The following is a 23,212-nucleotide window of genomic DNA, read 5'->3' as shown; positions in this document are numbered from 1 at the left end:
TGCACCTGTAGTCTCAGCTACTCGGGAGGCTGAGGCAGGAGAATTGCTTGAACCCAGGAGGCAGAGGTTGCAGTGAGCCAAGGTCGCACCACTGCACTCCAGCCTGGGCGACAGAGCAAGACTCCGTCTCCAAAAACAAAAACAGTAATGGCTGCAGGAATCTCAGTGACAGTCTTCATGAGATCTGTCTCTTGATTCTCACTGTTTTCAGTGTGGTTGAGTTACGCCCTTTCTGTTTGGTGCACAGCTGTCTTCTTGAGATCACACTTCACTGTTGCCCTGGGAATTCCTTTTGTCTTTCTCGTATAATCTTGTTTCTTTTTTTCTCTTTTTAAAAAATTTTCAGAAGCTTCATGAGAATAGGATACCTGGGAAGCAAATGTTATATATAAAAATATAAAATATATATATATATATGTTTATATTAGAAAATGTATCAACAAACTTAAAATGATAGTTCAGCTCTTTCTATGGTGGAAATAATTTTTCTTCAGAAATTCAAAAGCATCACTCCATTTTTAAAATAGCTGTATTGACGTTTAATTTACATACCATAAAATTCACACGTTTTATTTCCTAAGTATTATCTTTCATAGCATGCTGTTCTTGTTTCACAGATGCAGTATCCTCTCCTAGCTTTCTGAGCATAATTTATTTTGGAGTTCTTCCTGTACATGCTTATGCTTCCCCCAAACTCCTTTTTGTTTGTTTTGATCTCTGTCTTCCACTTTGGAGGCTTTCATCCAATATCTAGTATTCTTGATTACTGTCTATTCAGTGGGAATCTAAAAACACTGGATGCTCTGAAGGCATGGATAGGGTTTGTTGACTCTGATCCTCACCATAGGGTGATTTCAGTGGACTTAGGTTGGGGAATCTACAATGTTAGGATCCTTAGGTCTCTTCTCTTGGCTGGTCAGGTTGCCCAAAGGTGAGTCTTCCAAACTCCTGCCTAAAGGATAGCAGTGTGGTTGCCTGCATTCTGGAAGCCTCATTGGGAGTTCTAGCTGGGGGAACTTCTGTATTCAGCATTTAATATGTTACAGTCATTTAATCCCTTGTTTTTGGTACAATCTTGTGCTCTCAACTGTGTCTGGCATCTTCCTTCCAGGGAGCCTCTGTTTTATCTTTTCCAGTTAGTATGCCTCCAGATTTATGCAAGGATGAACAAGAGGCAGCCGTTCATCAATGTGAGCTAGACACAGGATATAGGACTCTACCTGCTTCTCAGACTGCTTTTCTCTTTATTTTTCTGCATCACTCCCATCCTTTTATCACCAACTTCCTCACTTGCTTTTCATCTTTCAGAATGTTGATATATCCCCTGTTCTGTTCTCCCTTCTAGGTTTGTACCTTTGATTTATTTTTAAATTCCTGGTTACAGTGGAGTTTGAGAAAGGAATGAAATGAAGAAGGATAAGAGATGCTCATTGTTAATCTGCCATCTTAACCCAGAATCTATTCTTAAAGGGCAGGGGCTTTGTCTGGTTTATCTCTAAATTGCAACCCATAAAGGAATCTGTGACATAGTATATACTTAATTAATGTTTGGATGGTTAAGTCTTATTTTGTACCTGTATTAGTTATCTACCACTGCATATCAAATTATTCCAAAACATAGTGACTCAAAACAATAAACTCTCTCACACAGTTTCCATGAGTTAGGAGTGACTTCAGTGGTTCTAGTTCATGAGGCTGCATTCATCTCAAGTCCTTACAGGGCCTGGGGGATTCACTTCCAGTATGACTCACTTAATTGATAACAACTTAGTTCTGGAGGCCTCAGTTCCTTGCCATGTGGACCTCTCTATAAGGCTGGGTAAGTATCCTCACAACATTGTGGCTGGCTTCCTCCAGAGCAGGGATTAATGAGAGAGCAGGGCAGAAGATGTAATAACATTAAGACCTAGCATTGAAAGTTACATTCTTTTATTTTTATAATATCCTATTGGTTACTCAGATTACTTGATATTCAGTATGGGAAGGGACTGTACCAAGCTGTGAATCCCATATGTCAAGACTCATTGGGGACCATCTCAATGGCTGGCTACCACAGTTTCTGACTTAAGCTAGAAATAAAAGGCATATTAAATCCAAAGTAAGCAGAAAGTAAGAAATAATAAAGATTAGAGCAAAATTTAATTTAAAAACTACAGAGTATCAATGAAGCCAACTGTTGGTTGTTTAAAAAAAATTAGTAGAATTAATAAACTCCTAGCAAGATTAATCAGGAAATTAGGAAAAAGCAGATTACCAGTATCAGGAATGAAGCTGGGGTATCACTAAAGATTCTTCAGAATTGAAAGATTAATAAGGGAATGGTATGAATAACTTTATGCCAATTAATTTGATAACTTAGATGAAACAAATTCCTTGACAAGCCACAGCTTTACCAAAATTGACTCAAAAAAGAAGTCTGAATAGCCCTGTATCAAAGACATTGAATTCACAATTCCTCCTCACAAAACTGCAGTCCCAAATGATTTCACTAGTGAGTTTTTTCTAACATATAAGGGAATATAACATCAATCTTTCACAAATTCTTTCAGAAAATAGAAAAGGTTTCCCCCACTCCTGCCCCCTGCATTTTTTTTTTTTTTTTTTTTTTTTTTTTTTTTTTTTTTGCGATGGAGTCTCACTCTGTTGCCCAGGCTGGAGTGCAATGGCGAGATCTCTGCTCACTGCAACCTCCCAGGTTCAAGCATTGTCCTGCCTCAGCCTCACAAGTAGCTGGGACTACAGGCATGCACCACCACACCCAGCTAATTTTTGTGTTTTTAGTAAAGACAGGGTTTCACCATATTGGCCATCATGTCTCAAACTCCTGACTTCATGACCCACCTTCCTCAATCTCCCAAAGTGCTGGGATTACATGTGTAAGTCACCACACTCAGAATTTTTTTTTTTTTTTTTTTTTTTTGAGACGGAGTCTCGTTCTGTCGCCCAGGCTGGAGTGCAGTGGCCGGATCTCAGCTCACTGCAAGCTCCGCCTCCCAGGTTCACACCATTCTCCTGCCTCAGCCTCCCGAGTAGCTGGGAATACAGGTGCCCGCCACCTCGCCCGGCTAGTTTTTTGTATTTTTTAGTAGAGACGGGGTTTCACCATGTTAGCCAGGATGGTCTCGATCTCTTGACCTCGTGATCCGCCCATCTCGGCCTCCCAAAGTGCTAGGACTACAGGCTTGAGCCACCGCGCCCGGCCTAGAGCCCACCGCGCCCGGCCCAGATTGTTTTCTAAATTTTTTTTTTTTTTTTTTTTTTTTTGAGACAGGCTGTGTCACCTAGGCTGGAATGCAGTAGTGTGATCACAGCTCACTGCAGCCTCAACCTCCTGGGCTGTGCTGCTCAGGCTGGTCTCAAACTCCTGTGCTCAAGCAATTCTCCCATCTGGGCCTCCCAAAACGCTGGAATTATAGGCATAAGCCAACATGCCTGGCCCCAGTTCATTTTCTGAGGCTGGTATACCTGGTACTAACACCTGACAAAGATCCTCTCAACAGGAAAATTATTTGACTCATTTTAAACATTCTCGTGATAAAAATTTATAACAAACTAGTAATAAAAGGAAATTTCTTCAGCTAATTAAAAACACGTAGAAAAACATACAGGCATCATCATACTTCTGTGGTGAAGAGATTGAACGCTTTTGCCCTAAATTCAAGAAGAAGGCAAGGATGCTTGCTCTCATTATTTCTATTTAGTAATCATACTGGAGGTCCCAGGCAGTGGCAAAGCAAGAAAAGGAAATAAAAGGCATAATTTGTAAAGGAAGAAATAAAACTATCTCTGTTATTACGTAGAAGACATAATACTCTTAATAAAAAAATTCTAAAGAATCTACCAAAACAAGCCCCATTAAAATTATTAGAATTAATACATCAATTTAGTGAGGCCACAGGATGCTAACTGCATATACAAAAATGAATACTAGCACTATAACAAATAATACCAGCATTCAACAATTGAAAAACAATTTAAGTGCCATTCATAACATAAAACATAATTTTTAGGAATAAATGTAAAGATGTGCATGGCCCTTACGCTGAAAGCTACAAAGCATTACTGAGAAAGACAAGGAAGGTAACGAGGTGTTCTTGGACCAGAAGTCTCAAATTGTTAAGAATTTTATTCTCCCCAAATTGATCTATAAACTCAATACAATAGAAATCCCATCAGGCTTACTTTGGGAGGCTGAGGTGGGTGGATTGCCTGAGCTCAGGAGTTTGCAACCAGCCTAGGCAACATGGTGAAACCCCATCTCTACTAAAATACAAAAAAAATTAGCCAGGCATGATGGTGTGCGCCTGTAGTCCCAGCTACTCGGGAGGCTGAAGCAGGAGAATTGCTTGAACCTGGGAGGCAGAGGTTGCAGTGAGCCAAGATACCACTGCACTCCAGCCTGGGCGACAGAGCAAGACTCTGTCTCAAAAAAATAATTTTATATATATATATATATATAGTTTATATAGTTTATATATATATATATATATATACACACACACACACACACACACACACATAAAATTGTCAAGCTGATTCTAAGATTTATATGCTGGTACGAAGAACCTAGCATTTCTATTTTGAAGAGCCAAAAACTCTTTTAAAGAAGAACAAAGTTGGTGGATTTATACTACCTGGTTTCAAGACGTGCTGTAAAACTACTGAAATCAAAAACAGTGGGCCGGGCGCGGTGGCTCAAGCCTGTAATCCCAGCACTTTGGGAGGCCGAGACGGGCGGATCACTAGGTCAGGAGATCGAGACCATCCTGGCTAACACGGTGAAACCCCGTCTCTACTAAAAAATACAAAAAACTAGCCGGGCGAGGTGGCGGGCGCCTGTAGTCCCAGCTACTCAGGAGGCTGAGACAGGAGAATGGCCCGAACCCGGGAGGCGGAGCTTGCAGTGAGCTGAGATCCGACCACTGCACTCCAGCCTGGGTGACAGAGTGAGACTCCGTCTCAAAAAAAAAAAAAAAAAAAAAAACAGTGATACTGGGGTAAAGACTATCAGGTTACAGAACAGCTACCAGAATAGACCCATTAATGTGGCTGGTTGATTTTTGACAAAGGGCCCAACATAATAGAATGCCAAAAAGGTTAGTCTTCTCAATAAATGATGTAACAACTGGATATTTGTATAAAAAAATTAACGTTAACACCACACAGAAAATTTAATTCAGAGTTTATCCCAGGATAAGACATTAAAACTGGGAAATTTCCAAGAGAAAATGGGGAAAATATTCATGATCTTGGACGAGGCAAAGATTTTTTTCTTCTTTCAAGACAGGATCTCCTTATCACCTGGACTGAAGTGCAGTGGGTGATCTTGGCTCATTGCAACCTCTGCCTCCCTAGTTCAAGCGGCTCTCCCACCTCAGCCTCCTGAGTAGCTGGGACCACAGGTGCATGCCAACACGCCTGGGTAATTTTTGAATTTTTAGTAGAGATGAGGTTTTACCATGTTGGCCAGGCTGGTCTCGAACTCCCTGATCTCAAGTGATGCACCCACCTAGGCCTCTCAAAGTGCTGGGATTACAGGCATAAGCCACTGCACCCGGCCAGGATTTCTTAATAAATCGAAAACCATTGCAACTAAAAGCTTCTCCTTTTGAGAACACCATTAAGAAAATGACAAGGCAGCCAGGGGCACTGGCTCACACCTATAATCCCAACACTTTGGGAGGCCTAGGCAAGAGAATTGCTTGAGGCCAGGAGTTTGAGACCAGCCTGGCCAACATAGCAAAAAAAAATTTTTTTTTGATTAGCTGAGCGTGTTGGTGCATGCCTCTAGTCCCAGCTTCTTAAGAGGATGAGAAGATTACTTGAGCCCAGGAGTTAGAGGTTGTGGTAATAATTATCACCAGTGCACTCCCTCCAGGGCAACAGAGCAAGACTTTGACTCTTTAAAAAAAAAAAAAAAAAAACAAGCTACAACTGAGAGAACACATTTGCAAAACATAACAGAACAATACTTATATCCAGAATATATGAAAAATGTACATACCTCAGTAAGAAATAGAAAAAAAGTAGCAATAAAAATCACATACTTAACAAAAGAATATGTGTGGTTGGGTGCGGTAGCTCACGCCTGTGATCCCAGCACTTTCGGAGGCTGAGGCGGGCAGATCACCTGACGTCAGGAGACCAGCCCAGCCCAACCAACATGGTGAAACCCTATCTCTACTAAAAGTACAAAAATTAGCCGGGCATGGTGGCAGTCACCTGTAGTCCCAGCTACTCAGGAGGCCGAGGTAGGAGAATTGCTTGAACCCAGGCAGCAGAGGTTGCAGTGAGCCAAGATTGCACCATTGCACTCCAGCCTGGGCGACGAGCAAAACTCCGTCTCAAAAAAAAAAAAAAAAAAATTTTAAAGAGTATATGTGAATGGTCATTAAGCCCTTGAGAAGATGCAGAACATCGTTGGCCATTCAGGAAATTCAGAAAGAACCACAGGGAGATACCACCCATAAGTACTAGATTGACTAAATTTAAAAGACTGAAAATAAATGTTGACAAAGATTTGGAGCAACTAGAAATGGGAGGAGTGTAAAATGGTACAACTACTTTGAAAAATAGTTCGGCGGCCGGACGCAGTGGCTCACGCCTGTAGTCTCAGCACTTTGGGAGGCCTAGACAGGCAGATCAGTTTAGGTCAGGAGTTCAAGACCAGCCTGGCCAACATGGTGCACTCCGTCTCTACTAAAAATACAAAAAAATTAGCTGGCGTGGTGGCGCATGCCTATAATCCCAACTACTCGGGAGGCTGAGGCAGGAGAATAGCTTGAAACCAGGGAGGCAGAGGTTGCAGTTAGCCGAGATTACGCCACTACACTCCAGCAGCCTGGGCAACAGAGCAAGACTCCGTCCAAAAATAAATAAAAGAATTGTTATGGCTATTCTTGTTTCATCGTGCTTTCTTGTTAATTATAGTATCTTAAGTTCCAGAGGGAGAGAGGATTACATTCTGTTGATATTTTGACTGAAAGTGCTTTGAATTTGAAGATTAATTTGGGGATAATTTACATGAATAGGGTGTATTACTCCATTTATTTGATCTTCTATAGTATCTTTCAGTAATAGAGATACTTATTGCTTCCATAGGTCTTACATACCTTTTGTTTAGATTTCATCTCAAATGCCTTATGTTTTTTGTTGTGATCATAAGTGATATATTTTTAAATTACATTTTAAGTAGGGTGCTAGTGTATAATAATATAATTTATTTTTATATGTAGACCTTAAATCTAGCAACATTGCTGAATTATTAATTCTGTAATTTGTCCATAGATTTTATTGGGTTTTCTATGCACACAATTAATGTTGTGAAGGGTAATAGTTTTGTTTCTCTCTTTCCATCCTTTTCACTTTTTATTCTCCTAATTTGCTTTGCTATGCTAGCTGGAACTTCCTATAAAATGAAGTTGAATTTACCATAGAGTTTTTTTTTTTTTCTTTTTTATGTATCTGCCAGGTTGTAATACCATAGAGTTTTGGTAAATAACTTTTACCAGATTAGGGAAGTTCCCTTCTCGTCCTGGTACAATAAGAGTATTTACTTCAGTGCTGAATTTTATCAAATGCTTGCTTTTTGGGGACTGCCATCTATGGAAATGATTATATGCTTATTTCCTGTAACATGTTAATGTAGTATATTTTATTGATAGATGTTTTAAATGTTAAATGTAAACATTTTTCAGTACTAATTAGCTAATTTGTGAAAGGGAAAGAATAAAATACATATATGTAGGTTTATTAAATATTAATAATTCATCTGAGGGACAGAAAAGCAAATATTTGATCATTAAAATTTATTCCTAATTCAAAACTATATTTGCTGATTTCAACCCATTCTTTATGAGTTTTTTATTACTAAATTTAATTTTTACCTCAAATGCCCACCTTCCTGTAGAGAAGATGGTCAATAGTAAAATGATTCAGAGTGTAGTGGAATAAACAGGGAAGATAGTAGAAGAGGGTTAAACAGGAGAAATAATTCTAGCATGTTTGTTTAGTAGTTACAAGTAATTACAGCTTTATGGTATCTGAAATATTAGTTGTGAATGCTGGTGTTATAGCAATCCAATGAATGAATTTTACCTGTAGGATTAAAAGAAAGGCAAATTAAGCATATTATTCACTATATATTTATTTTTCTTTATTTACTTTTTAAAAATTAACCCAGATCAATATGTGCCAAGAACTTAAACATTATAAACATATAACTTATATTTGGTATGTGTCCTGTCAGCCTTCCTTTTTGTGCACTATAATATTCTAACATTTTTCAGTAGAAGAATATAATGTATATATATTTAAAACTTATGGATTTGAATAAGATACCCAGAATACTGTTACAATCTTAACAGTCTCTCTCTTTTTTTTTTTAATTAGTTAGAAACGGGAAATGTTTCTAAAGTTTATTTGGATGGAAGTTTAGCAGTGAGTATTGATTTCTCTTATCTTTTTCACAGAAGTACTCATGGGCCGGGTGCGGTGGCTCACGCCTGTAATCCCAGCACTTTGGGAGGCCGAGGCGGGTGAATCATTTGAGGCCAGGAGTTTGAGACAAGCCTGGCCAACATGGTGAAACCCCGTCTCCACTAAAAATACAAAAATTAACTGGGTGTGGTGGCATGCACCTGTAATTCCAGCTCTTGGGAGGCTGAGGCACAAGAATTGCCTGAACCTGGGAGGCAGAGGTTGCAGTAAGCCAAGATCACGCCACCACACTCCAGCCTGGATGACAGAGGGAGACTGTGTCTCAAAAATAGATGAATAAATAAATAAAAATGAAAAATAAGTACTCATGGATGTATACCAAAAAAATAAATACACACACATACGTACACAAACACACACACATACACAGGAACATTCATTGGAATATTGTTTGTAATAGTAAAAAATAACCCATAACTCTCCCTTAGGGGACATGAAGTACATCCATACAATGGGATATCTTGCAGCTATGAGAGAGAATGATATAGTTTCATATTAGTACATACAAGGCACAGTATAGTGTTTCTAATGTTTTACCATTTGTGTTATTTTTTCTTAAGAGGGGAAGGGAGTACCTATTTACTTAATTATCATGCACCCATACTGTAATATAGTGTGCAGCAATTAAAAGAGTGTACTAACATGAAAAGATCTCTAAGATGTATTGTTAATTTTTAAAATAATGATAAAATGAGTCAGAATGTTTATCATCTGATTTCATCTAAAAAGTTATTCCTACATTTTTATCTTTGTAAATTAGTATTTTTATTTTTTAATCACCTTTCTGACAAATCTAAGTGCATATTAAAAGGAGAGGTTGTGTACATACCTAAGTACTAACAATGGTTACTTATTAGAGCTATTTGGAGGTGGGAGGTTCAGACTGGAGAGGGTCTTTACTTTGTGTATCTCTGTATTGTTTGAGTTTTTATGATGAAACTTTATTCATGTATTGTGTAATAAAGAAGTAAAAAACAGTATGCACTCAGTACCAAAAAGTGAAGTTATAAAGATAAAAGTGTTTTTTCATAGTAAAAAATGTATTTAAAAAAAAATTTTTTTTGAGATGAAACGTCTTGCTCTGTCACCCAGGCTGGAGTGCAGTGGCACAATCTCGGCTCACTGCAACCGTTGCCTCATGGGTTCAAGTGATTTTCTGGCCTTAGCCTCCTGAGTAGCTGGGATTACAGGCGTCTGCCACCACACCCAGCTAATTTTTGTATTTTTTAGTAGAGATGGGGTTTCACCATGTTGGCCAGGCCGATCTTGAACTCCTAATTTCAAGTGATCCGTGCACCTTGGACTCCCAAAGTGCTGGGATTACAGGCGTGAGCCACTGTACCCAGACAAGATAACTTTTTTTTTTTTTTTGAGACAGAGCCTCACTCTGTCACCCAGACTAGAGTACAGTGGCATGATCTCCGCTCACTGCAACCTTGGCCTCCCAGGTTCAAGCCATTCTCAAGCCTCGGTCTCCTGAGTAGCTGGGATTACAGGCGCACGCCACCACACCCGGCTAATTTTTTTGTAATTTCAGTAGAGATGGGGTTTCACCATGTTGCTTAGGCTGGTTTTGAACTCCTGAGCTCAGGCAGTCCGTCTCTTTCGGCCTCCCAAAGTGCTGGGATTATAGGTGTGAGCCACCACGCCCGGCCAAAAATATTTTAAAGAAAATAAAATACCCACAGTAGCCTCACCACCCACATTTATCCAGAGATAACTACTGTTAAAGCTTTGAAAATATCTTCCCAGAGGTAAGGGACATTTTATGGAGGACATTTAATGCTAAACCAAGGAAAGCAAGAGAAGGATCCCCACATAACAAGTTTACACTCCTGACCTCATGATCCGCCCGCCTCGGCCTCCCAAAATTCTGGGATTACAGGCGTGAGCCACCAACCTGGCCAACATGGTAAAACCTCATCTCTACTAAAAATGCAAAAATTAGCTGGACATGGTGGTGGGTGCCTGTAATCCCAGCTACTCTACTCGGGAGGCTGAGGCAGGAGAATTGCTTGAACCTGGGAGGGGGAGATTGCAGTGAGCCAAGATCGCGCCATTGCACTCCAGCCTGGGCCACAGAGTGAGACTCTGTCTCAAAAAAAAAAAAAAAAAAAAAAAAAAAGTTTACACGTAGCTGAACAGTGGGCATTTTGTTTGTTTGTTTGTTTTTTGTTTTTTTGAGTAGAAAAATGACATGTAACTCACTGTCTTACGGTTTTACTTTTTGTTGTATCCCCAGTGCCTATATAACACATAATAGCCATTAATAAGTATGTGTCTAAGAAATGAGTGATGATGGCCAGGTGCAGTGGCTCACGCCTGTAATCCCAGCCCTTTGGGAGGCTGAGGTGGGTAGATCACGAGGTCAGGAGATCGAGACCATCCTGGCTAACATGGTGAAACCCGTCTGTACTAAAAAATACAAAAAAATTAGCCAGGCGTGGTGGCGGGCGCCTGTAGTCCCAGCTACTTGGGAGACTGAGGCAGGAGAATGGCGTGAACCCGGGAGGCAGAGCTTGCAATGAGCCGAGATCGTGCCACTGCACTCCAACCTGGGTGATAGCGAGACTCTGTCTCAAAAAAAAAAAAAAAGAAAAAAGAAAAAGAAAAATGAGTGATGGTGATCTGCTAACCATTGGTGAAACTCTTCTAGTTCCAAAACCTATGGTTAAGAAATCATACTGGTTGACTGTTAAAAAACCACCCATTGCTCAATAATATTGGACAGATAACCCTTAATATTACTATCTGTAAGCTGAGCACAGTGGCTCATGCCTGTAATTCCAGCACTTTGGGAGGCCGAGGGGGACGGATCACCTGAGGTCAGGAGTTCGAGACCAGCCTGACCAACATGGAGAAACCCCATCTCTACCAGAAGTGCTAAATTGGCTGGGCGTGGTGGCGCATGCCTGTAGTCCCAGCCACTTGAGAGGCTGAGGCAGGAGAATCGCTTGAACCCAGGAGGCGGAGGTTGCAGTGAGCTGAGATTTGTGCCATTGCACTCTAGCCTGGACAACAAGAGTGAAAGTCTGTCTCAAAAAAAAAAAAAATTATATATATATAAAATATTTTATGTATATATATATGTGTGTGTGTATATATATGTATATGTATATCATTATCTGTAGCTTAGATTAGCACCAACGACTAATACCACTGTTTTTTCAAATCATTACAAGACAGGGAAAACTCTCATTAGAATAGACAGTCTAGGGTGGCATAGAAAGCCTTGTTTAAGAAATAATACTGGCCAAGTGTAGTGGCTAACACCTGTAATCCTACCACTTTGGGAGGCTGAGGTGGGAGGATCACTTGAGCTCAGGAGATGGAAACCAGCCTGAGCAATATAGTGAGACCTTGCTTCTATTTAAAAAGAAATAATACCTAACCATCTCACCAGCCTTCTTTGTCTCTTACAAGCCTTGTCTCACCCAGAACACTTCTCTATAGAGAATGGAATGAATCAGTTACTTATGATGAAAGAGATAGGTAATAAAAACTGTAGTATCTGGCCATTCTGTATTTGTGCCTCAGAGGTCAAATTAAAACTGCTTAATTTTGGAAATTTGTGTGTACATAAATGTGCATAAGGGATCATTTTAAATAGATAGTTATCATGGAGCCTAAGATGAAATTTCTGAATTTTTTAGGGAAACATTAATTTGTATTATTTGTGTTTTTCTTCTTAGTTTCTGCCACTGCCTTCTACAAAGCACAACCTGTAATTCAGTTCATGTGTGAAGTTCTTGATATTCATAATATTGATGAGCAACCAAGACCTCTGACTGATTCTCATCGGGTAAAATTCACCAAAGAGATAAAAGGTGAATTAATTAGCATTTAGCACAACTTAACTATAAAATGCATGGATATAACAACCTTTTATTAAAATGTTTTTTTGTATAATTAAAATCTATTTATGTAACATAACCAGTAAAACTATACATCAATTATAAAATAAAATATTACATTAAATTCATTACTATAACATCTTAGGTGGTATTTGAAAGAAATGCCAAGTAATGGAGTTAGTATCACTGCCAGCTAATTTTTTGTTAATACTTTCCCTGACTAGCTGAAGGGATAAGAATGTCTCGTGGGAAAATGCTTTAGTAATACTGTTAAAATTAGGAAGCTGACTCCAAAAATATTTGTTATTTTAGAACTAGAATCATTCTTTGAACATATTCTAATATAATTACTTCCTTATTTTTCTGAAATGATATTTATTTCAGTCCTTTAAAAATGTATTAATGTGGGGCTAGCCTGTTTCATGTGTTATTCTAGAATTATAGTTATTTAATATAAGTTATAGAGTTGACTGTTGATCTTATCTGTTATGCTTAGTAGCTAAAATTTGTACAGTGCTGTCACATCATATGTACATTTAATTCAGATAAATTCATCTCTACATGGCTGCCCAAAAATAAAAACAAAAAATAATTTTAATAGTGTACTGAAATCTATATTTTATATGTATTTAGTCTGATACTCTCTAATCAGAATGAGTAGGATAAATTGTATTTATATTGTTAGATCTTAAATAGCCAGAAATAATAATGTTGTTTTTATTTTAAGATTTTACCTATTTATTGCAGATAATTTTCAGCTTGTGGTTTGAATGAAGCATTTAAGTTTGTTCATTGAACATCTTTCAGTTCCCCCAGATCAATTAGAGTAGTTTAATACATTCTGCTTGCGCCAGTAATCATTCATTCTTTGCCATTCAGTAACCAAGAGAGAGATAGTCATTGTAATAAAACATTAAAAGGAAGATCCACCCTGCTTCAAAAATAAACATCCATTTATCTCAAGTTATTTAAATGCCAAAATAAGAAACTGTTTATGTAACTGTTTTGCAACCATACCATTGTCCTTTCATAATTTGTATTAACTGCACAGCTGGCATTGTCAGGAGGTTAGTACATTACCTACCATTAATATGTGATCATCTAAATGCCATGGTTTCCAGTGGAGTTGCTGCTTAGTTACCACCTCTGATATCATGAAGTCACTTACATTATTTTGCGGTAACTATGCAATCAACTCATATCACCACTCTATCACAGAAAATACAAGATGTACAGAACAAGGATTCAACTGCTGCCCGAAGAGCATGGACTCGATCTTAACTTCAACTGCTCAGGGGCCCAAAGAAATGACTGAAAAAATGACTAGAAAGCATAATAAAGTTGATGTTATAGTGAAGGTAAAGCCAAGTTTATAGGTTAAATATTTATTAAAGCCAAAAGTGTTTTTTTGGTTGGATGGAGGGTTTGGGGAGGGACCTGGGCAGAGAATTATCTAGTCCACTTTTTAAAAATTTCAGCTTTTTGCTAGCCCCTAGATTTTTGGTCTAATTCTTAGGTACCTATGATCCTAGTTTGGGGATGGAAAAATCTGGGTTGGATCCAGTTGACAAACTGATTATTTTTTCTTCGTTCCAAGTAAAATAGTGCTTTTTTAAAAAAAATTTTAAAAAGGCTCTTTAAAGTATATCATCTATTCCTACTACAGTAACCCAAGAGAATAAGAGTTTTATGTTCTGTCCTGTATCTATGGGTTTTTTAGCTGGTATGAAGAATTTGATGCTAGCTGTTAAATATTGACGCAAAGTATACAATAAAGAATTGATTTTCTTAGTATATTCATCTTATTCCAGTTGAACTTGTACCAAAATATTTAATAATAACTTTGAAGTGGTTTCTTTATCCAGTAACTCATGATAGTTAAACAGCAGAAATATTGGGGAAAATGTATGGTAAAAGTACCATATATATATATTAGTGCCAACTTATTTTTAGTAAAAGTTTACTTTATAGGCTTGGAGAACCTTATTAATATTTTTTTTAATTTGAAGAGTTGAAAATAAATTGCTAAGTGGTGCAAATAACAGAAATTTGTTTTAGACTTTTCTATTGTGTTCTTCCCTGAACATAGTATTTTTACATCTTGTTTACTTCATATTATTAGTATTTCCTTCTTTTTTTTTTTTTTTTTTTTTTGAGACGGAGTCTCGCTCTGTGGCCCAGGCTGGAGTGCAGTGGCCAGATCTCAGCTCACTGCAAGCTCCTCCTCCCCGGTTTACGCCATTCTCCTGCCTCAGCCTCCCGAGTAGCTGGGACTACAGGCACCCGCCACCTCGCCCGGCTAGTTTTTTGTATTTTTTAGTAAAGACGGGGTTTCACCGTGTTAGCCAGGATGGTCTCGATCTCCTGACCTCGTGATCCGCCCGTCTCGGCCTCCCAAAGTGCTGGGATTACAGGCTTGAGCCACCGCGCCCGGCCAGTATTTCCTTCTTTTAAGATCCTCCTTTGACAGTATTTTATTTTCTAGTCTCCTTTATAATATAAAGACATAGTAATTCTCTAGTTGATCTGACATTTTTGTCTTATAAAGGTAGTTTTAATGAAAAACTACTACTCACTGATTCAAGGAGGACCACTTCTGAAGAAAAACAAACCCATACCAATCTGGTACAGGAATGGATACCATGTCCATTTAACGTCTTAATTTGTTCTGATCTATCAGAAGAAAATACCATTTATATGATTGATCTTTGTGTTTGGTACTAATTTTCTTACCTAATTGCAGGTAGCAGTTAGGTAAGAAAATACATTTTACCACAGCAGGCATTCTCAACCTCAGCAGCATTGACATTTTGGGCTGGATAATTCTTTGTTGGGATTGGGGGTAGGGCTGTTCTGTGCATTACAGGATATTTCATACTATCCCTGGCCTCTACTCAATAGAAAGTAGTAACATCCCCAGTCATGCCAATCAAAAATATCTCCAGACATTGCCAAATGTCCCCCGGGGGACAGACTGGCCTCTGGCTAAGAACCACTGCAGTATAGGAATCACAAATATAAAAGAGAAATATGACAAAGAGTAATAACCATAAATATTATCAGGGAACTAAAAGTTGTTCTCCATCTACGCCATTTTGTACTTTATCCTTTGGAGTCTAGGCCAAACTTTAGAAAGGAGATGCTTATCTGTGACCTCTGTGTACCTGTTAACTCTTCTCTAGGCCAAGACTGCCCTGACTACATGTAGACACTTAAATTTAAATTAATTAAAATTAAGGCCAGGTGCGGTGGCTCACGTCTGTAATCTCAACACTTTGGGAGGCCGAGGTGGGTGGATCAGCTGAGGTCAGGAGTTTGAGACCAGCCTGACCAACATGGTGAAACCCCATCTCTGCTAAAAATACAAAAATTAACTGGGCGTAATGGCGGGTGCCTGTAATCCCAGCTAATCGGGCGGCTGAGGCAGGAGAATCGCTTGAACCCTGGAGACAGAGGTTGCAGTGAGCCAAGATCGCGTCATTGCACTCTGACCTGGGCAACAAGAGCAAAAAACTCAAAAAAAAAAAAAAAATCTATATATAAAAAAATAAAATTAGATTTTCAGTTTCTTAGGTATACCAGCTACATTTCCTATGCTTAGTAACATGTTATTAGTGATTATCATATTAGCATAGATGTAGAACATTCCATCATCTCAAGAAAATTCTCTTTGACAGCACTGCTTCAGAAAATTCATCTCGAAGAACTTCAGTCAATGGCTTAAAGCCCATTTCTTCACATGCTGGAGCAGGCCTGGGATCCTTGAACTCCTAGAGTCCACAGATGGACTGCAGGGATCCAATAACTCCTAAAATCACGTGCTAAATAATGTATATATGCATTTTGCTGAGAGTTTATTGCTTACGTCACATTCTCAAAGGGGTCTTGACTCCGTAAGAGGATAGGGATCGCCTACTTTAGGAATTATTTTGGTTGCATTTGATTTTTAATAGTATTGGAAAAGAGCTGTGTCACTATATTATACTTCTATAAAATTGTCGCTTCTGTTAAAAATGCCTGGTATTTTTTTCTCCTGCTTTATAAATCTTTAAAGGGCTTCTTTCTTGAGCTTTATGAAATTCTGATCTTCAATCAGTATGTGATGACTGGGCTAGGTAAATATCACATAATTTGAAATTATGGAATACCTTGAGAATTATTGGAATTCCTCTTTCATTCCACCTTCCCTCTCCCAGCATAAATACCTGAATTTAGTGTAAACAGTGTTTTTTATTAATGGAAGATTTTGGCCCTTGATCTATGGGCTTTGCAAATTTTACGATTTTATTTTTTAATGTATAGGCTTGATGGGGTAAGGAAAAATTTTGACATTAGGTCTGTCATGATTGTGACCATTATTAGCAATGTTATATGTGAAATATGGTGTTTATATCGTATTGCCTGTATCACAGAATTTTTTGTCTGTTCAGAATTGAGTTTTTATAGTATGAACAGGCTTTATAAGTATAAATATTTTACATGTGACAGTTCTGTAACCTCCATTTTTCTTGTTGGGAACAGGTTTGAAAGTTGAAGTGACTCATTGTGGAACAATGAGACGGAAATACCGTGTTTGTAATGTAACAAGGAGGCCTGCCAGTCATCAAACGTAAGAAAAGTTTGTCAGAGCAGCGATGGTGTGAGGCAGCTTGCCCTAGTTAGTGGGGTTGGGAGTTTTTCTGACTCTTACTGGGAAATAATTGTTCATGTGTACTTTTTTTTTTTGTCAGCTTTCCTTTACAGTTAGAAAATGGCCAAACTGTGGAGAGAACAGTAGCGCAGTATTTCAGAGAAAAGTATACTCTTCAGCTGAAGTACCCGCACCTTCCCTGCCTGCAAGTCGGGCAGGAGCAGAAACACACCTACCTGCCGCTAGAAGTAATGCCTTCCCACTGCTAATTCATACCCTGTTCATCATTCTTTTGGGGTCTTTTATGGCCGATAACTTACCTTATACAGAACATTTGTTTTGGAATATGAACTGTTTTTAAGTTTTAATTTATTCTAAATTTTCTGTAATGAAATAACACGAAACAAGTTCATCCATAGTCCTACAAGTCTAGTGTAACCACTGTTAACATTTTGATATACTATACTTCTTTCAGTCTTCATCTGGTGTACATTTTACTTAATTATAATCATACTGTAGAGCCGTCTTGTTTACTACTTTTTTACTTAACATATTGAAAATAAGTGGTTTAATGAAGTTGATTTTAAATTTTTAATTTACATTTAATTGACACTAAGTAAAAGCTAAAAAAAAAAGATATATACATCTAGTACAAAACTTTTTTCCATTTGTAGGTCTGTAATATTGTGGCAGGGCAACGATGTATCAAGAAGCTAACAGACAATCAGACTTCTACTATGATCAAGGCAACAGCAAGATCTGCACCAGATAGACAAGAGGAAATTAGCAGATTGGTTAGTACTTAACCTTAGAAATGAGAATTTAAAACATATTAGGGCAAACTATAATACTAGAGAACCATGTCCTTATCAACCCATACCTTATTACCATTTCACGGACTGTCAGAATTAAAAGGGATCATGGAAGTAATCTAATGTTCTCGATACAAGCCTTGGTGGGCTATATGAGAAGGGTTAGGTCCTTCTCATTGAACACTGAGCTTTTTAAGTAGATCCAGGGAACAGATCCTCTCAGAAGAAATGTTTCAATTTAGTAAACTGGAACCTCCACCTGAAAGAGGTGGGAAATAGGAGGAAAAGTCAATTATGACTAGCAATACTAAAATTCTGTTTTTGGTTTTTTGTTTTTTTTTTCTTCAGGGACAAAGTCTTGCTCTGTCACCCAGGCTGTAGTGCAGTGGTGTGATCTCGGCTCACTGCAAGCTCTGCCGCCCGGGTTCACACCATTCTCCTGCCTCAGCCTCGCCAGCAGCTGGGACAACAGGCGCACGCCCCCACGCCAGGCTAATTTTTTTGTATTTTTAGTAGAGATGGGGTTTTACCGTGTTAGCCAGGATGGTGTTGATCTCCTGACCTCATGATCTGCCCGCCTCGGCCTCCCAAGGTGCTGGAATTACAGGCGTGAGCCACCGTGCCCAGCCAATACTAAAATTCTTAACACTCAGTCTAAGATTGCTTAGTCTCCAGTATCAGAGTGGCAGCTATACAGTCTGAATAAAGAAATGGCTGGGCTCAGTGGCTCACATCTGTAATCCCAGCAGTTTGGGAGGCCAAGGCAGGTGGATCACTTGAGGCCAGGAATTTGGGACCAGCCTGGGAAACATGGTGAAATGCCATCTCTACTAAAAACACAAAAATTATTGGGGCATGGTGGCATGCATCTGTAATCCCAGCTAGTCAGGTGGCTGAGGCACGAGAATCACTTGAACCTGAGAGGCAGAGGCTGCAGTGAGCCGATCACACCACTGCACTCCAGCCTGGACAATGAAGTAAGACTCTGTCTCAAAAAAAAAGAAAAGAAAAGAAAAGAAAAAGGTCAGGCGCAGTGGCTCAGGGCCTGTAATCCCAGCACTTTGGGAGGCCGAGGGGGGAGCGGATCACCTGAGGTTAGGAGTTCAAGACCAGCCTGACCAACATGGAGAAACCCTGTGTCTACAAAAATACAAAATTAGCCAGACGTGGTGGCGCATGCCTGTAATCCCAGCTACTCAGGAGGCTGAGGCAGGAGAATCGCTTGAACCCGGGAGGCAGAGGTTGCGGTGAGCCAGGATTGCACCACTGCACTCCAGCCTGGGCAACAAGAGTGAAACTCCATCTCAAAAAAGAAAGAAAGAGAAAGAAAGAAAAAAGAAAAAAAATAAAAGATAGTTTTAACCACGTAAGGTCTCTGTGCTGTCTCATTGTTCTAAATGAAGGGAAGGAAGGCATTACCAATATCACTTTTTAAAACTCATAGAATAAGACAAAACTCAAGATAAAAGAGCATCTGAATCTTATCTGGCTGTTTTCTCGAACACCATTTTAACTGCCCAAAGAGAAAAAAATCTGGAAATACGAATATTTCCCAAAACAACTTAATAATACTTCCAAAAGCAATTTTAAAGATTATTGAAAATAGGGATGCAAAACTGGCTTTTTTAATTTATTTTTTAACCTTAGTAATTTCATCTTTGGCTAAAAACTGGTTCTTCTATTTGGTAAGCCAACTACAGAAAAAAATACCTTTTTTTCCTTATTGACTCTTCTGTAAAGAGTCAAAGAAAGTTATTACATGATATTTAATTAGGAAAATATAGGCTGGTTTTCTTTTTTTTTTTTTTTTTTTTGAGACGGAGTCTCGCTCTGTCGCCCAGGCTGGAGTGCAGTGGCGCGATCTCGGCTCACTGCAAGCTCCGCCTCCCGGGTTCACGCCATTCTCCTGCCTCAGCCTCCTGAGTAGCTGGGACTACAGGCGCCCGCCACCGCGCCCGGCTAATTTTTTGTATTTTTAGTAGAGACGGGGTTTCACCGTGGTCTCGATCTCCTGACCTTGTGATCCGCCCGCCTCGGCCTCCCAAAGTGCTGGGATTACAGGCATGAGCCACCGTGCCCGGCTAGGCTGGTTTTCATCCTGGATTTTTCTCTGATTCTATAAGATTTTAAAAGCTTTCCCAAAATCTTCTGGAAACTAAGACCTCTTACTTTCTCTATAAAAGTCTCAATAACTCACTGTTCTAACTCATTTATTACAGCTCAGCTGTTCAGAAAGTATCATATGGTAGTTTAAAAAAATAAAACCGACTTTGGAGTCTAACAACCCTGGGTTCGAAGTCTAGCTTCTCCATTTACTTACTGTTACTGTTATCATATTATTATGTTTATTATTATATTTATAGTATCTGGAAAGATACAGGTTATAAAAGACTGCTTTCATAGCTATAAAATACTTGTGAAAATGTATCATTAAGCATTTAGCACCAAGTACATCATGCAACAAGTCACAGTATATTAATTGTTATTGTATAGTCCTTGTTATTCACCGTAACCTCATTACAGGATACACTGAAGTACAGAAATGAATGGCAAATAAGCTTGAAAGAGATGCCCCATTGGTACCTAATTTAGAAAATGGGGCTTACATCTATAACCCATCACTTTGGGAGGCCGAGGCAGGACTATCAGTTGAGCCCAGGAGTTCAAGACCAGCCTGGGCAACATAGTGAGACCCTATCTCTAAAAAAAAATTTAATTATCCAGGTGTGTGACATGCACCTATAGTCCCAGCTTCCCAGCTACTCAGGAGATTGAGCTGGGAGGATCGCTTGGACCCCAGGAGGCTGAAGTTGCAGTGAGCTGTGATTGTGCCACTAGGTGACAGAGCCAGACCCTGTCTCAAAAAAAAAAAAGAAAAGAAAAAATGAGCCAGGCGCGGTGGCTCAAGCCTGTAATCCCAGCACTTTGGGAGGCCGAGACAGGCGGATCACGAGGTCAGGAGATTGAGCCCATCCTGGCTAACACAGTGAAACCCCGTCTCTACAAAAAAAGGTGGCGAGCGTCTGTAGTCCCAGCTACTCGGGAGGCTGAGGCAGGAGAATGGCGTAAACCCGGGAGGCGGAGCTTGCAGTGAGCTGAGATCCAGCCACTGCACTCCAGCCTGGGTGACAGAGCGAGACTCCGTCTCAAAAAAAAAAAAAAGAAAAGAAAATGATTTTTCCTGTTTATTGTGGAGAGATTCTGTGTAGCATGCTTTAAGCATGAATTTCAGTGAGATCCAACACTGAATTACATTAAGTTCCTTCTCTTTGGTTATATGTATGGGAATATATAACAATTATAACCTGTGACTCCTACTGGCTTTCTTATCTGTCTTAAGTGTATTCCATTAAATAAATTGTGTATTATGGCACTGAAAATAGTCAAGTAATTATATATAAATTATAAATCAAATAATTTTAAAAAGCCTTAAGATTTTTAATACTTCCTATCAAACTCTACACAAAATAAATTTTAATAGAATGTATCCAGATCTCCTATAGTCAAAGGTTCTTAACCTCTTTTTAGGTGAGATATTTCTTTCTCCATCCAAAAGCATATTAGGTTCAATCATACAAACTTACTGTTTTCAGCTGGGTAGTACATAGTGGTGCATGCCTAGTTCCCAGCTATCTAGGAGGCTGAGAGAGGAAGATGGCTTGAGCCCAGGAGTTCGAGGCCAGCCTGAATAATATAGCAAGACTCCATCTCTTTAAAAAAAAAAAAAGTTTTATTATCATTTTCATGGATTTTTTGTTTTTCTTTTGAGACGGATTCTTGCTCTGACCCCCAGGCTGGAGTACTGTGGTGCAATCACAGCCCACTGCAACCTTGAGCTCCCAAGCTCAAGCAATTCTCTCACCTCAGCCTCCCAAATAGCTGGGACCACAGGCACGTGGCACCCCATTTGGCTAATTCTTTTTAATTTTTTGTAGAGATGAGGTCTTACTTTGTTGCCCAGGTTGGTCTTGAGCTCCTGAGCTCAAGCAATTCTCCCACCTCAGCCTCCCAAAGTGCTGGGATTACAGATGTGAGCCACCAGGCCCAGCCTAATTTTTTAATTTTTTGTAGAGACAGGGTCTCACTATGTTGCCCAGGCTGATTTCAAGCTTCTGGGCTCGAGCAGTCCTCCAACTTGGCCTCCAAAAATGCTGAGATCACAGGCATGAACTACCATGCCAGGCCAAAATATATTATTCAACCTAATGCATACATTTAAATTTTGTATAAGTTACCAGGAGGTCACAGAATTTCTACAGTCTATTCATGACCCATGGTCCCCAGGTTAAGATTTGCTATTCTGTAGTTAGAGCACCATTGGTTAGACCTGTTGGAAAACATATTATTTACACAGTGAAGAAAAAAAAGAGGGTTCTAATGCAGTAAAGGGGATTTGGAGGAATTTTGAGAGTAACTACAAACTTTTTCTATTGTTAGGTAAGAAGTGCAAATTATGAAACGGATCCATTTGTTCAGGAGTTTCAATTTAAAGTTCGGGATGAAATGGCTCATGTAACTGGACGCGTACTGCCAGCACCTATGCTCCAGTATGGAGGACGGGTAAAGCCTCTTGTTAATGTTTTAATCATACACATACAGTCTGTAAGTATGGAGAGAAAGGCATATCAGAAATATTTCGGTTCAGCGATTTGAAATTTTTACTTTCTGTTTATTGAAAATTTTTGTTCTTTTTCACCGTGTTATTTTTTTCTCCTCACATAGAATCGGACAGTAGCAACACCAAGCCACGGAGTATGGGATATGCGAGGGAAGCAATTCCACACAGGAGTTGAAATCAAAATGTGGGCTATCGCTTGTTTTGCCACACAGAGGCAGTGCAGAGAAGAAATATTGAAGTAAGGCATGTCATTACCTTGGCTTTGGGACTTTTTTGTGTTTAGACTTTAAATTACTCATCTAATGTTCTAACAAATTTTGCCTTAATATGAAGTATATGTAATCACTGAAACTTTTTTTTTTTTTTGAGACGAAGTCTCACTCTGTTGCCCAGGCTGAAGTGCAGTGGCACGACCCCAGCTCACTGCAACCTCTACCTCCCAGGCTCAAGCGATTCTCCTGCCTCAGCCTCCCGAGTAGCTGGGATTACAGGTGTGTGCCACCATGCCCAGCTAATTTTGTATTTTTAGTAGAGATGGGGGTTCACCTTGTTAGCCAGGCTGGTCTCAAACTCCTGACCTCAGGTGATCTGCCTGCCTTGGCTTCCCAAGGTGCTGGGATTACAGGCGTGAGCTACTGCGCCCAGCCTAGTCACTGAACCTTTAAAAATGTTTCTTCTTGGCCAGGCGTGGTGGCTCACGCCTATAATCCCAGCACTTTGGGAGGCCAAGGCAGGTGGATCACAAGGTCAGGAGATTGAGACCATTCTGGCTAACACGGTGAAAGCCCATCTCTACTAA

The 23,212-nt window shown here is 39.4% G+C and overlaps 1 protein-coding gene across 12 annotated transcripts in view; it reads left to right on the top strand.

Moving 5' to 3' along the window:
* LOC105494707 (argonaute RISC catalytic component 3) overlaps positions 1–23,212 on the top strand; it is a 143,998-nt gene that overhangs the window by 60,606 nt on the left and 60,180 nt on the right. For 8 of the 12 annotated variants that reach the window (XM_011763419.3, XM_071096103.1, XM_071096101.1 and 5 more), the window contains 6 exons: positions 12,192–12,326; positions 16,875–16,962; positions 17,084–17,231; positions 17,658–17,777; positions 22,233–22,355; positions 22,518–22,651. In XM_011763419.3, the coding sequence (XP_011761721.1) occupies positions 12,192–12,326; positions 16,875–16,962; positions 17,084–17,231; positions 17,658–17,777; positions 22,233–22,355; positions 22,518–22,651 (748 nt within the window). Of the gene's footprint in view, positions 1–8,391; positions 8,440–12,191; positions 12,327–16,874; positions 16,963–17,083; positions 17,232–17,657; positions 17,778–22,232; positions 22,356–22,517; positions 22,652–23,212 lie in introns of all 12 variants that reach the window. The other 4 variants (XM_071096109.1, XM_071096105.1, XM_011763421.2 and 1 more) reach the window with 1 other exon arrangement.

Source organism: Macaca nemestrina, chromosome 1 (genome assembly GCF_043159975.1).
Source record: "Macaca nemestrina isolate mMacNem1 chromosome 1, mMacNem.hap1, whole genome shotgun sequence".
NCBI lineage: Eukaryota > Metazoa > Chordata > Mammalia > Primates > Cercopithecidae > Macaca > Macaca nemestrina.
This window is presented reverse-complemented; position numbering and strand designations above follow the sequence as displayed.